The following is a 12,480-nucleotide window of genomic DNA, read 5'->3' on the forward strand; positions in this document are numbered from 1 at the left end:
CTGAAAAAAAATTGGAGTGACATTTACTTAAAAAAAGCTAGGCAACTTTTTCCACACAGAAAGTGCTTGTAATCTTTACTTGGGCTATTTCTAAGTAATATTTACTTACTAGAACCATCTATTTTTTATGTGAAATACACAAGTAAATTGCACTGGCAATACTCATCTACAGGTTGTAACTTTTACTCAGAATACCATTGCATCCAATTACAAAACCCAAGTGAACATTGCTGATATTTCTTTGTGTTTCTTACTCATCTTTTCTTTGTTATATTCTATGTAATTATTAAGTAATATTTATTATGAATGTACTAGTTAATATTAATCGAATTGAATAAATATTCTTATTATTCTATTAAATAATAAATCAATATTTTCTAAAACAAATATTTGCAGCTTAAGAGACACTTTTATTTCACAGTTGAAATGGCATAGATATATTTAAAATATCTACATAACATTATAACCACAAAAAACATGGCCATAGAACTTCTTGATCGCAAATTTCAAAACAGAGCATATACACATATACAAAAAAAACAACAACATGCTATTCAAAAACTCAGTGTGCACTGTCCCCTTTCTTCTAATCAACTTTCAGAACACATACATCAACTCTGTCCATTAACAGTTGCAATCACTACCTTTGCAGACATTCTCAGAACGTTCAGGACAGAAAGAACTTGTATAAAACTGAGCAACATTTGAAATTACTGTCAGAAAACAGACAAAATGCAAACAAATTAATTGTGCTGGACAAAAGCACAAATAACACTGGAACACTCACACTAAAAGTTTCTTGTGGAGAGACTGGACCTTTGGTGACATTTTAAGGATGTCAAGCTCAAGAAACAGCTTCTGAAATACCTCAAACGTATATTTCAGTTTCAGTGGGTAACTTAAGTTGACAGCATAGATGACACCCATGAGCAGGAGGCAAGCGTTTGTCACACTTCCGCAGTCCTCCAGAATTTCTGTCCCCTCAATGATGACCGACACGTTCACAGGATCTTGGTTTTCCTGTGCCACATTGGGATGGATTACGATGATCTTCATCATGTGATTACTGCAGTCCTCTTTCAATGCTTCTTGGCTGACGTCCTCCTGTGAAAACAAACAAACCACAATTAGAAATAACTAGAATAGATTCCAAGTAAAAGAAAAGGTTAAGAGAAAAAAAAATGTAAAAATAAAAAAGCGGTATACCCAATTTAGTATACTCAAATCAAACAATATTCATATGGCACTTTTCATACGTAAAGTTACAGAACGTGCTTCACAGAGGCTGACCCTGAGACAAAGAAAATCACTTTTGGGGGCCATCCAGCCTGGAGCTGTCCATGGGACGGCACGCGTGTTGGTAGACCAGAACCATTAAATCATTAAAATAGGTTATAAAGGTATAATCAAATTAAATACTCTTTTGCTCATAAAATAAAGTTAATAAGTGATCGCTAAATAGTCAGAAAAAAACCAGACAAAAGGCAAGTTAAAGTTTAAGGCAGATAAGATAAAGATTAAATATGATTTAAAAAATAAAGGGTAAGAGCATAAAGATTTAAGAAATTAGTTAAAAGCCTGATTGAAAATATTAATCTTGAGTCTTTTTTAAAAAACATCACGAGTGTAGAGAATCTTTGACCTTCAATATATCATCACAAGTGAAGACCAGATTATAAGGTTAGACAATTTTAATACAGTCATTATGATCATCAGATACCTGATGGTCTTTGATCAGCTCCTCTCCACTCTCTCCAAGATACTCAACTAAGCAACGAATGATAATGTCCCTTCTGCCATCGACATGATGCTATTAAACCCAAAAAGAAAATTTATTGCAGAAAATACACAACATAACATATGTAACATACATACATAACAGCACATACAGATGTAAACAGAAAGTTACCCATGGAGAATGTAAGCCTGCAGCTACATTCTAACGTTGTGAAGTGTACAACTTAACATGAATTTCTCAACGATGTGTGTTAAGACAAGAGTCCAGTGCATGTCATAATCTGTGGGTCCAGAAACTGTCTCTGCCCAGTGAGGAAAGTTTTCTGCCTCATCACTGGACATGCAAATGAATTTTTTGCAACATATCAGTACCTCCTATCACAATATTAACCAGTCAAGGACAGGAATTCCCACACACAAGAGTAATATTTTGGGAAATAATTGTATTGGAGTCTATGGGCAGCAGGAAGGGATCTCGCTGCACTCAGAGGGTCACTTTGAAAATTCTGTAAATTTCTCTGCTTTTGAGCGCATATTAAGGGAGAGATGACAGGTTTGTATACACTTGTAGAGACAATCATGTGCATAAATTGTTAATTGTGGCCACAGTGTCAGGATCAGGAGAACAGTTTCAGCCAACACAGACACTGATCAGAATAAAGGACAAGTTCAGTATTTTACACTTAAAGCCCTGTTTTCAGTTTATGATGAAATCGAACGATTTTGATTGAAATTTGGACACATGCTGCTGGCCCGAGCTTTTTTGGTTTCTGTGGTAGCACATCCCCACCTCCACAATGGCTTCATAGGTGCACTGGAACAATCCTTCCTAAAATGCATAAAACTGTCGTTTACAAAGACGTGAAACTCACCGAGTGGTCAGAAGTGTTCACTGATATGTTCACACAAAAATCGCTGCAAAAGATACTTTCCAACTGGTTTTTATTGTAGTTTTTGTCCAACTCCATTGACTTGTATTAGATGTGCTGTGATGTACAGTATTAGTCCGCCGCTATTCCATTCTATTATTCAAGCTCTCGGCGGAAGAATGTACAGGTGTAAGGCGTTTGAAAAAAATAGGTCCAGTTTTACAACAAATGGTAAAACACCTGTTGGAAAGCATTTTTGCAACGATTTGTGTGTGAACATATCAGTGAACACCCCTGACCACTCGGTGAGTTTCACGTCTTTGTATGAAGCCATTGTGGAGGTGGGGGTGTGCTACCACAGAAACCAAAAAAGCTCCGGCCAGCAGCATGTGTCCAAATTTCAATCAAAATCGTTCGATTTCATCATAAACAATCTGAAAACAAAGCTTTAAGTTTAAAATAACAAACTTGTCAACTTGTCCTTTAAATAAGAGTGATACATTCTCAGTGTGTATGACCTCATCTTTTCCATTAGATTATGTAATTAAAATAATTTAAAATTTTACCTTATTGAGTGAGTCCAACATTGGTTTTATTTTGGTCCCTGCAGTCCCGCCCTTCCTTCGAAATATCTCCAGGAGTTTGGTGGTGTACCTGTCCAATCTGGACAAAAACGTTCGCTCCAGATGAATTGTGGTTATTCGCTTAAACTCCTCTTTGATCTGAAATGAGAGATAAAACACAAAATCATGTCAAAGATGACTCATGAGATCTCACATACACTTAGTTGCTGCATGAACAAGAACTGGATTTACCTGATTTTCACAGAACAGAGAAGGCCACCTCTCTAAGAGGTCTTGGATTGCGGGGCAATCCTTGACAATCTCTTGTCTTCTCATAGCGAAAGACTTCTCCATTTTCTCATTAATTGCCCTCTCATTGTTCTTCTTCTTCATTTCCTTCAGCAAATCTAGTCTATCCATCTCTAAGGTTTCCTCAGTCTCACCGAATGGCAGTGGTGGCAGATAGTTGACTTCAGCTTTTTTGGCCCTTTTAAAGCCTTTAAGTGAACCCTCTTCACTGGAGCATCGTCTCTTCAGTGTGTTCACCTCGAGCTCTGGAATGGCTAATTGGCGACCTCTTAACTTTGCCCTGTAGTTGCCCATTTTATACTTTATCCTCTGTTGCCAACCATATAGGCCATTAAAAGAACCTGGCTCTTTGAGGCATGGGTATTTTGCTACCAAGGCTTCAGCAACAGCTAAAATCTGGACACCAGTTGGATATGCTGTGAAGCCAAATATAGTCTCTGCAAGCTTCTCAAGAATGCTACTAGTTACGCTTGGGTTGTTCAAAAGTGTGCCATCATTTTCATAAGCTTGCTTTCCTGCTTCCAGTGCAAGGTCTATATCATAAGAGAAGTCTGGTATTTCAAACTTAAATGGCCATGGCTTAGACCTGTAGGATGGTCCACTCTCATCTGGGGAGGACAACAGGATTGTGTCGCATGCAGATGAGGAGGAGCTTGCTTCTGTAGATAGTGGAACTGGAGATTCGACTTCTGACATGTCCACAGTAGTGAGACTTAAGATTACTGGTTCAGTTTTTACTACTTTGAGGTTAGCTTTATCTTGTACTTCCTCAATCGAGGTCAAAGTGAAGAACTGACCATCGAAATCCATGTCCTGGTACATAACAGTGAATGGTCCTGTAATATCAAATGTCTCTCGAAGAACATCATTGAGGTCCTGAAGTGTGCTTGGGATGCCTGCAGGTAAAAGTAGTTTGTGGACATCATCCTCCCCAAAAATTATCCGCAGTTTCGCTGAGGGTGCCATATCAACAGGAAGAAGCTGCAACAACAGAAGAGAAATACAGACATTTATTCACAAGCTTCTCTCCTCACATTTCAAAAAGATAGGCAAATGTGGTGCTTTAAAGTTGTCAGGCGTCTTCCTGCAAGGGTGTATGAAGCCAAAGGATAAAAATCTTTAAGCTCTCTTTGCTCAAGTAACTGCACACTCCCTGTGTTCTCCAGCTCATAACTCCTCAGGTGTTCATTGTACCATGTATTTTGTTGTCTCACGAAAAAAGTCAGTTTGTTACAAATCACCATTATCTGTAACACTTCAGAAAAGTCAGGCAGTCCTGCAGTGGAACCACAACACAACAACATTCCCACTGCATAGTTGGTGCCTAAACTGCACACATTATTGGCAACATGCACAGCTGTAACAGCAGGGAATCTGCATTTCACCAGGTCTTTTAGATCATCCTTAAGCACATCTAAAGAGACCTCTGTTGTTTTTGTGACCGCAAGTGATGGTTTGACAGAATGTGATTGATGATATGCAACCATGAGCTGGTGCTTATTTGCAAGAGACAGCAAAATATTCCTGAAACAACCAGTGTGTCTTACCACCTTCTTGAAAAAGCTGTGTTTGGCCTCGAATCTCATTGTCCAGAGGGCAGCTAGGGGGCCAAATTCCCGAATGAGCTGAGGATAGTGCTCAAGGAAATGGTGCTTGGGAATGAGCTTATGTTGGGGGAAAACATCAAGGAATCTGCTTCGGTGTTCTGAAATGATGCTGTCAAGATAGCAAATGCTTTCTTCAGTATGGGCTCGAGACATGACAAGGTCCACAATGTCTTTCAGTGTCATCAGCATCTGCCATACAGGCTCTTGTTGGGGTACTTTTAAACCTATAATCAGAGGCAAAAGACGCAATAAGCACCAATTTTCATGTGCGTTGCCCCCTACTGATTTTCGAGTCGAAAAGTTAGCAGGAATGAGATGAGGGCGATTTGTTTTATCACTCCACTTGTATGGGAAATTGGAAATGGCATCATTCAGTTCCATGAGAGAAAAATATTTTTTCTTGATCAAGTTATCAAATGCCAAAGCCAGTTCCACTGGAACAATACCCTCCAGCAGATCATGTAAAACATCTGGAGGGTAACCAGATGTAACATGAAAATGCTCAAGTTTTTCTGACAATGCACACTGTTTTTTTACACCATAACAATGAGGGTGATCTGGACTAGACACAGCTGTCTGTACATGCAGTGTATGTTGATCTTTGGTTCTTTGATGAAAAGACCCAGATCTCACTTCATTGGACTGAAACTTGGATCGCTCCCCAACACAAAACCGGCAGATGTATGACCCTGCAAAGCTTTCGACAAATCCTGCCACAGAGTGCGCCCCCAAATTATCTGCCACCACACTGACCACAGTCCCTTTAATGGCTTTCCCTAACGCTGGAACAAAAAGACCATCTTTCTCCAAGCTTTGGATATCTGTTAACAGTGGCTCTAAAACTCGCTGGAATCCAAACTGCTTGGTGTCTTCAGCCTTACACAGAATTGCAAGGTAGATTGATGTCAATGTGGAACGTAATTGCACCGGAATGTTTCCCAACACCCAATAGACAGCTGTGACTTTGTGCTTTTTTCGAGATGTCCCAAGAGGATTACATACCTCAAAGTCATCAATGTACAGGATGAGACTCACTCTGTTCTCCTCTACAGAGAAAAACTTGTTTTGATAGTGAGATCCATCACGAAATGTCTGGTACTTAAAGTCATTTTCAGTTTTTTTTTCACCTTCAAATGTGTTTTCTTGAAAAGACTTACTTAGGACCTGCACCAAGGAGGGCAATATTGGGACATACTGGAAGGTTTTGCCCTTTTTTTTTTTATCAAGTATGTGTTCTTCTGGTTCAACAACTGAAAAATGCTTCTTCATAAATTCTCTTCTCTTGTAATAAGTTGTGAAAGGGCCACCTGTCCCCAAGGCAGTACTTATAGGGTGTGTCTCACAAAGATTTTTCACTAAATCTGAGATAATGGCTGGATCCAGATCACAGTTATGGCTTTTCAAGGTGGACACCACCACATCTCTTAAAAGTGGACCAGATGCAGAGGTGGATATAAACTGAAGCTCATCTACTATTTCATCAATGCATTTGTTTGGGACATTGAACATGCTTTCTAACTTTAAAAATAGATGGCCAAATTTCTCTTTTATATCTTGAGACAACTCCTGTGGTTCCCCATCCCAAAGCTCTAAGCTCTCTTCCACATAGGTCTCATCCTGAGCAAACATGGGTTCATTAGGTTTGCTTTTTAATACTTCAGTTTTAAAATCCTCAAGGGTGTGTGACTGGTGTTTTCTGTGTCTATGTGTAGCAAAGGTGGAATAAATATTTGTACTGAAGTTGCAGTCTTTGAAGACACATGCAACTACTTCAAACTTCCTTAAGTGGTTGTTAAGATGCTCAAAATACTGCTTCTCTGAATTAAAAAAAACAGAGCAGCAAAGTAGACAAGTAAATGAAAGAGGTCCACTTTGTGTGACCATCTTCACATGGTGTCGAGACAAATGGGTCTTAAGGGCATTAAATGTTTTAAACGAGCAAGGGCAATCAGTGTGAAGACAAGGGACTGACTGGCTGCGACCACCATTTCCATGCTTTAGTCTGTAGTGTTTTAACAATCCCAACCTCTTCTCTGACTCAAAGCTACATATCTTACACATCCATCTCATGTTGTGGCACCTTAAACAGACAAATTATGTGACAAGTTAAACCTAATCGTTACTAATTTGATCTTACCTTGTGGAGTTCAAATTAGCAGTCAGAAGGTCCTATGTTCTGTAAAAAAAAAAGAAAAAAGAAAAAAAAAAGAAAAAAGGTTATCTATATGCTTTTCAACTAATTTCTACTAACTCAAGGATGCACACTGATATTATTATTATTTTTTTTACATATGTTAGTTCGGTGGCAAATTTAAAACAGGTCAATATGAAGACTTGAGTGAAATCGAGTGCGTATATCGTTTTTTGTTTTGTTATTTTTCAAAATACACCTCATGGCAGCTGTGCAGCAATTATTTTAAACTGGACCGTGGTCGTTTTATTCACAAAGACGTTAGTTAAGGCAGCAGGCGTGTGTTGTTTAGGTGGCCATCTAAGCTGTAAAGTGCTGTGGGAAATTCTGGACATACCTCCTGCCAGGAAAGTTAGTCAGCAAGTCTAGCAGGAAAATACACTATTTGCTAGCGCAGCTTCTTTCAGTGCGGAGAAACTGACTTAAGTAGGTGAGCCAACAGGAACGTACAAAGTTTGTTCCGCTTAAAACTTACATTCATGGTTCTACTTCTTCCCGTTTCCGTCAAGTCTGCCAACCGTCGAAATGTGGACCATGGTATGTCTGAAGAAAGACCGCTCAAATGTGGGGAGGGGCTTTGACGTCATGCTCCGAATGCAGAGAAGGTGGCCATATTCACTGATGTCACTCTGTAACCAATACGTCTACTCACCAAAGAATGAGTGAAGCAATATGGATAACAGCAGAGGACAATTTATTTAGGGTCTGATGGCAATTTACCATCGGTATCCAGCACTTTAAAGGATTGATGGACTGGAGCACATCTGTCCTTAACATACCCTCTTAAACATCAGCTTGACACTGATATATCAAAGGAAACTTAACCGACTTTAAGTGCAAATGTTTCAACCTGAACAACTTAAAACTTCTCTGGGATACAATGTAAACAAAGACAAGAAGAAGAAAAATATTTCCATCAATAGTCACTTTTCCTAACCAGGAGACAAGTGAATATATTATGTAAAGAGTCCTTTTTCTCAGTCCTGGGGTTGTAACACCACAACCTCCTCAGTCCGTAATCAAAGAGTGTCTATTTGACAATAACCAAAATGTCTTTGGATAGTCTTTGTGAATGAAAACAAAACAAAAAAAACAAATGGTATTAGCTGGCCAGCAAAATAAAGAGAGTGTATGGCACTGAGTGCGGGCGTGTGTGTGAGTACTTCGGTCCAAATAATCAAGGTCCGGATGGATGAAGGGATGGCGGCCGCTTGTCCTTTAATGGCACCAGTAAGGCAGCACAGTAGTAAGGCAGCACAGCAGCGAGGCAGCACAGCAGTAAGGCAGCACAGCAGCGAAGCGTCTGGCAGGAGAACGAACAATAGTCCTTTTCAAGGCTACTGCAGAAGGCGATATTCCCCGCTAGCTCACCCCAGCTTGCTCTCTGGCACAGCTACAAGCCACGTGAGCTCATAGCCCCTCCCGCTAGATAACCAAATTAACACTGGGTTACATCCACCCCTGCTTAAAGTGTGACGTCCCCGTCACTATCACCCGACAGAGATTGCACTAACCCAGCAATCTGTTGTTGTAATGACAGGAAAAAGTTATTGAGCAATGCAAGTGTCATCGGCACATTGGAACTGTGATGCTTACAATCGACTTTGTAGCCGACCTGATAGTCACTGAGATAAGCCGGTGGCACTCTCCTCCTTTGTGGCCTACCACATGTTGGGGCTGGGCTGAGCACCTCCTCATCGTTTGCTGTCTCCGATCCTGTCAGATCTACAATGAATTCAGGTGCCCCAGGATTCAGAGGATACTGTGGCTGGGACGCCTCCTGTTCTCCCAGAACATCCCTTTGATCCGCCAACAAGTCATTGTCAGGAAATTGGCTGGATGTAAAGTTTATTTCCTCGTCTTGCCCAAACTCCTCCTCCAGCCGAGTTTCTTCTGTGTTGCTCCCTGCATCCACTCTCATGAGAGGTTGAACCGAACTGGTTAGCACATCCTGACTGTCACATTGCAGGTTAACCGGTAGGAACCCACAGGGAAGAAGCATGTCACGATGCAGAACTCGCTCTCTGCCCTCTGCATCCTCTGGCCTAATCACATAAACCGGGATAGACTCATCCGTCTGCTTAACAACGATGTGCACAATAGGCTCCCACTTATCAGAGATTTTGTGTTTCTTTCTTAGGCTCAGATTCCTTACCAGGACTCTGTCACCCACTTCCAATGGAAGGGCAGTAACCTTAGCATCCCAGCGTCTTTTGTTCAACAATTGTCTCTTCTCAGCATTTCTTGAGGCTAGGTCGTATGCATACTTCAGCCTACTCTTTAGTTCTCGTACATACTGAATATGTGTTCTGGTGCTGTGGCCACGTGGACTATGTCCAAAACAGAGATCAATCGGAAGGCGTGGCTCTCTACCAAACATCAGAAGGAAGGGCGCTTCTCCAGTTGCGTCATGTTTTGTACAATTATAAGCATGTACAAGGGGGCGAACATACTTCCTCCACTCCTCTTTTTTCTTATCCTCCAGAGTTCCGAGGAGGTCCAACAGAGTCCTGTTGAATCTTTCCACTGGATTTCCACGTGGATGGTAGGGTGTCGTACGGGACTTTGTAATCCCTGCTAGTTTACAAAGCTCTGCCACTATTTCAGATTCAAAACAAGCACCTTGATCACTATGGATTCTGCGAGGAAACCCGTAGTGACTGATGAAGTTCTCCCATAACACTGTGGACACCGTTTTCGCTGTCTGATCTCTCGTGGGATATGCCTGTGCATATTTTGTAAAATGATCAGTTAGTACTAGGATGTTCCTGGTGTCTCTCGAATCGGGTTCTATTGTCAGAAAATCTATGCACACTAACTCGAGGGGACCACTGACTTTGATGTTGACAAGTTTAGAGGCTTTCTGCACTCGTGCCTTTCGTTTCACACACCTCTCACATGTTTTACACTTGTTCTCAATGTAGCTAGCCATTTTTGGCCAGTAAAACCTCGCTCTAGCCAGTTCTAAGGTTCTCTCAATACCCATGTGACCTGTCTCGTCATGAACACCTTGGAAAGCTCTCTCTCGATGGCTATTAGGGATGACAAGTTGATGGAAGGCCTTCCCCTTTCGATCAAAAACTCTACGGTATAGCACCCCATCAACTAGAAGTAACTTTGATTTCTCCCGTAAAAACAGAACCACCTCAGGTTCCTCAGACTTTCTGTCAAAAGTCTCATCCCCAGTCTCTAAAATGCCTATGATGCGGGCTAAAGAGCTGTCATTTCTCTGTAACTGATACCAGTCCACCATAGACATTCCCGGTAGGGCTGACTGGCCAGGTAGGGGGACCGGATCCTCAAGGTCATCAGGAACCGCACTGTCATTGCACAAGAGTGTTTCCACGGCAGGGATTACAGTGTCGACTGTCTGTGTGCCTTCACCTAAGATCGTGTTGACATTGACACTATGACGCTTACACACAGTACTCATTGCCTCCCCATCGAGAACTTTAAACTCCTCAGGGGACAAACTAGCACAGTCCAGCATGCTGGAGATTCTTCTGTCTGTCTCCAGGGACTCCTCGTCCTCCTCTGAGGGTCCATGAGGCCTCCTAGAGAGCCCGTCAGCATCAGTGTTATGTTGGCCAGATTTGTAGTGTATGTCAAAGTTGTAAATCGACAGAGAAGCAAGCCATCTGTGACTTGCAGCATCAAGCGTCGCACTGGTCAACACATACGTCAAAGGGTTGTTATCAGTCAGCACCTTGAAATTAGCCCCATACAAATAATCATGGAACTTCTCACTTACTGCCCACTTGAGGGCGAGAAATTCTAATTTATGTACAGGGTAATTCTTTTCGCTTTTGGAGAGGCCACGACTAGCATAAGCTACTACTCGAGTCTGGCCGTCTTGAACCTGATACAACGCTGCTCCCAGGCCTGACATACTGGCATCTGTGTGTACTACGTACGGGAGCTGCCAGTTGGCGAAAGCCAGAACAGGTGCTGAAATCAGTTTTTCAACGATAAGGTCAAAAGCAGCCTGGCAGACAGGGGTCCATTTTGCCCCAAGTGAGGGTGACTTTGTTCGTGGCCAATGTTTTTGGCCTTTATGCCTGGGGGCTAGTTCTCCCTTTAACAAGTCATTGAGAGGCCTGACAATGCAAGAATAATCCCTCACAAACCGCCTGTAATACCCCGTGAAACCTAGGAATGACCGAAGCTCTTTGGCAGTTTGTGGGCATGGCCAGTCTTTCACAGCAGTAATTTTGTCTGGGTCAGGCTGGATCCCCTGGGCAGATATTACATGCCCCAGATATTTCACGGAGGTTTGGAAGAACTTGCATTTAGAAGGGGATAACTTCAGACCAAACTCAGCAATGCGCTTAAGGACCTTCATCACCCGCTCTTCATGCTCTTCCAGTGAGTTGGAGAAGATTATGAGGTCATCTAGAAATGCAACAACCTCCTGGAGGTTAATTCCCTCCATCACTTTCTCCATTGTCCGTTGAAACGTGGCAGGGGAGTTAGTCAAGCCTTGAGGCATCCTCCGAAATTGCCATGTTCCAAACGGCGTTGTAAATGCTGTCTTGGGTCGATCACATGGCTCAACTTCAAGTTGATAGTACCCGCTCTTGAGATCTAAAACAGTGAACCATTTTGAACCAGAGAGCAGAGTGAACGTCTCCTCTATACGAGGCAATGGGTATGCGTCCTTTTTGGTGAGGTTGTTTAGTCTCCGGTAATCTACAACCATTCGCAGTTCCCCATTCTTTTTCCTTGCAAGCACTACTGGAGAGGCATAGGGGCTATGTGACTCCTCTATAATGCCTGTTGCCAAAAGGTCTTGGAGGTGTCTTTTCAAATCATTGAAATCAGCGGGCGAAACACGTCTTGTCCGCTCTTTGAATGGGACATGAGGTTCTAACTCAATGCGGTGACTGACCCCCGTCACACTACCAACGTCAAGATCATGTTTCGAGAAAGCATCTGATGCTTCTTTGACAATTCTAGCCTGTATGTGCTCTTTGAATTGTGGTGATATCGGGCTGTCCCCAAAATCAAGGCCAAGAAGCACGGCAGATTGGTTACTGTCCTCGCTATGAGAAGTTAGCAGGGACTGTGCCTGCAGAGGAGCATCTTCGGGCTGGGGGTTCAGATCAGGGAGTGCAACAGGAACCGCCCAATCAATGGGGGAGCACTCAGCAATAGCTGTTCCAGGATACAGTGTGATGCCCCGCCGAGAGGCATTTTTGACCGCA

The 12,480-nt window shown here is 42.1% G+C and overlaps 1 protein-coding gene across 1 annotated transcript; it reads right to left on the minus strand.

Annotated features, from left to right (window-relative positions):
* Positions 1-389: 389 nt before the first annotated feature.
* LOC143418712 (uncharacterized) lies at positions 390-9,678 on the minus strand. Its single transcript, XM_076884431.1, has 6 exons — positions 7,752-9,678; positions 7,223-7,261; positions 3,422-4,459; positions 3,173-3,328; positions 1,721-1,810; positions 390-1,104 (listed from the first exon to the last, which is right to left on the minus strand). The coding sequence occupies exons 3-6, from the start codon at positions 4,442-4,444 to the stop codon at positions 784-786; spliced, it is 1,590 nt and encodes a 529-aa protein (XP_076740546.1). The 5' UTR covers positions 4,445-4,459; positions 7,223-7,261; positions 7,752-9,678; the 3' UTR covers positions 390-783.
* Positions 9,679-12,480: the final 2,802 nt, after the last annotated feature.

This window comes from Maylandia zebra, linkage group LG5, assembly GCF_041146795.1.
Source record: "Maylandia zebra isolate NMK-2024a linkage group LG5, Mzebra_GT3a, whole genome shotgun sequence".
NCBI lineage: Eukaryota > Metazoa > Chordata > Actinopteri > Cichliformes > Cichlidae > Maylandia > Maylandia zebra.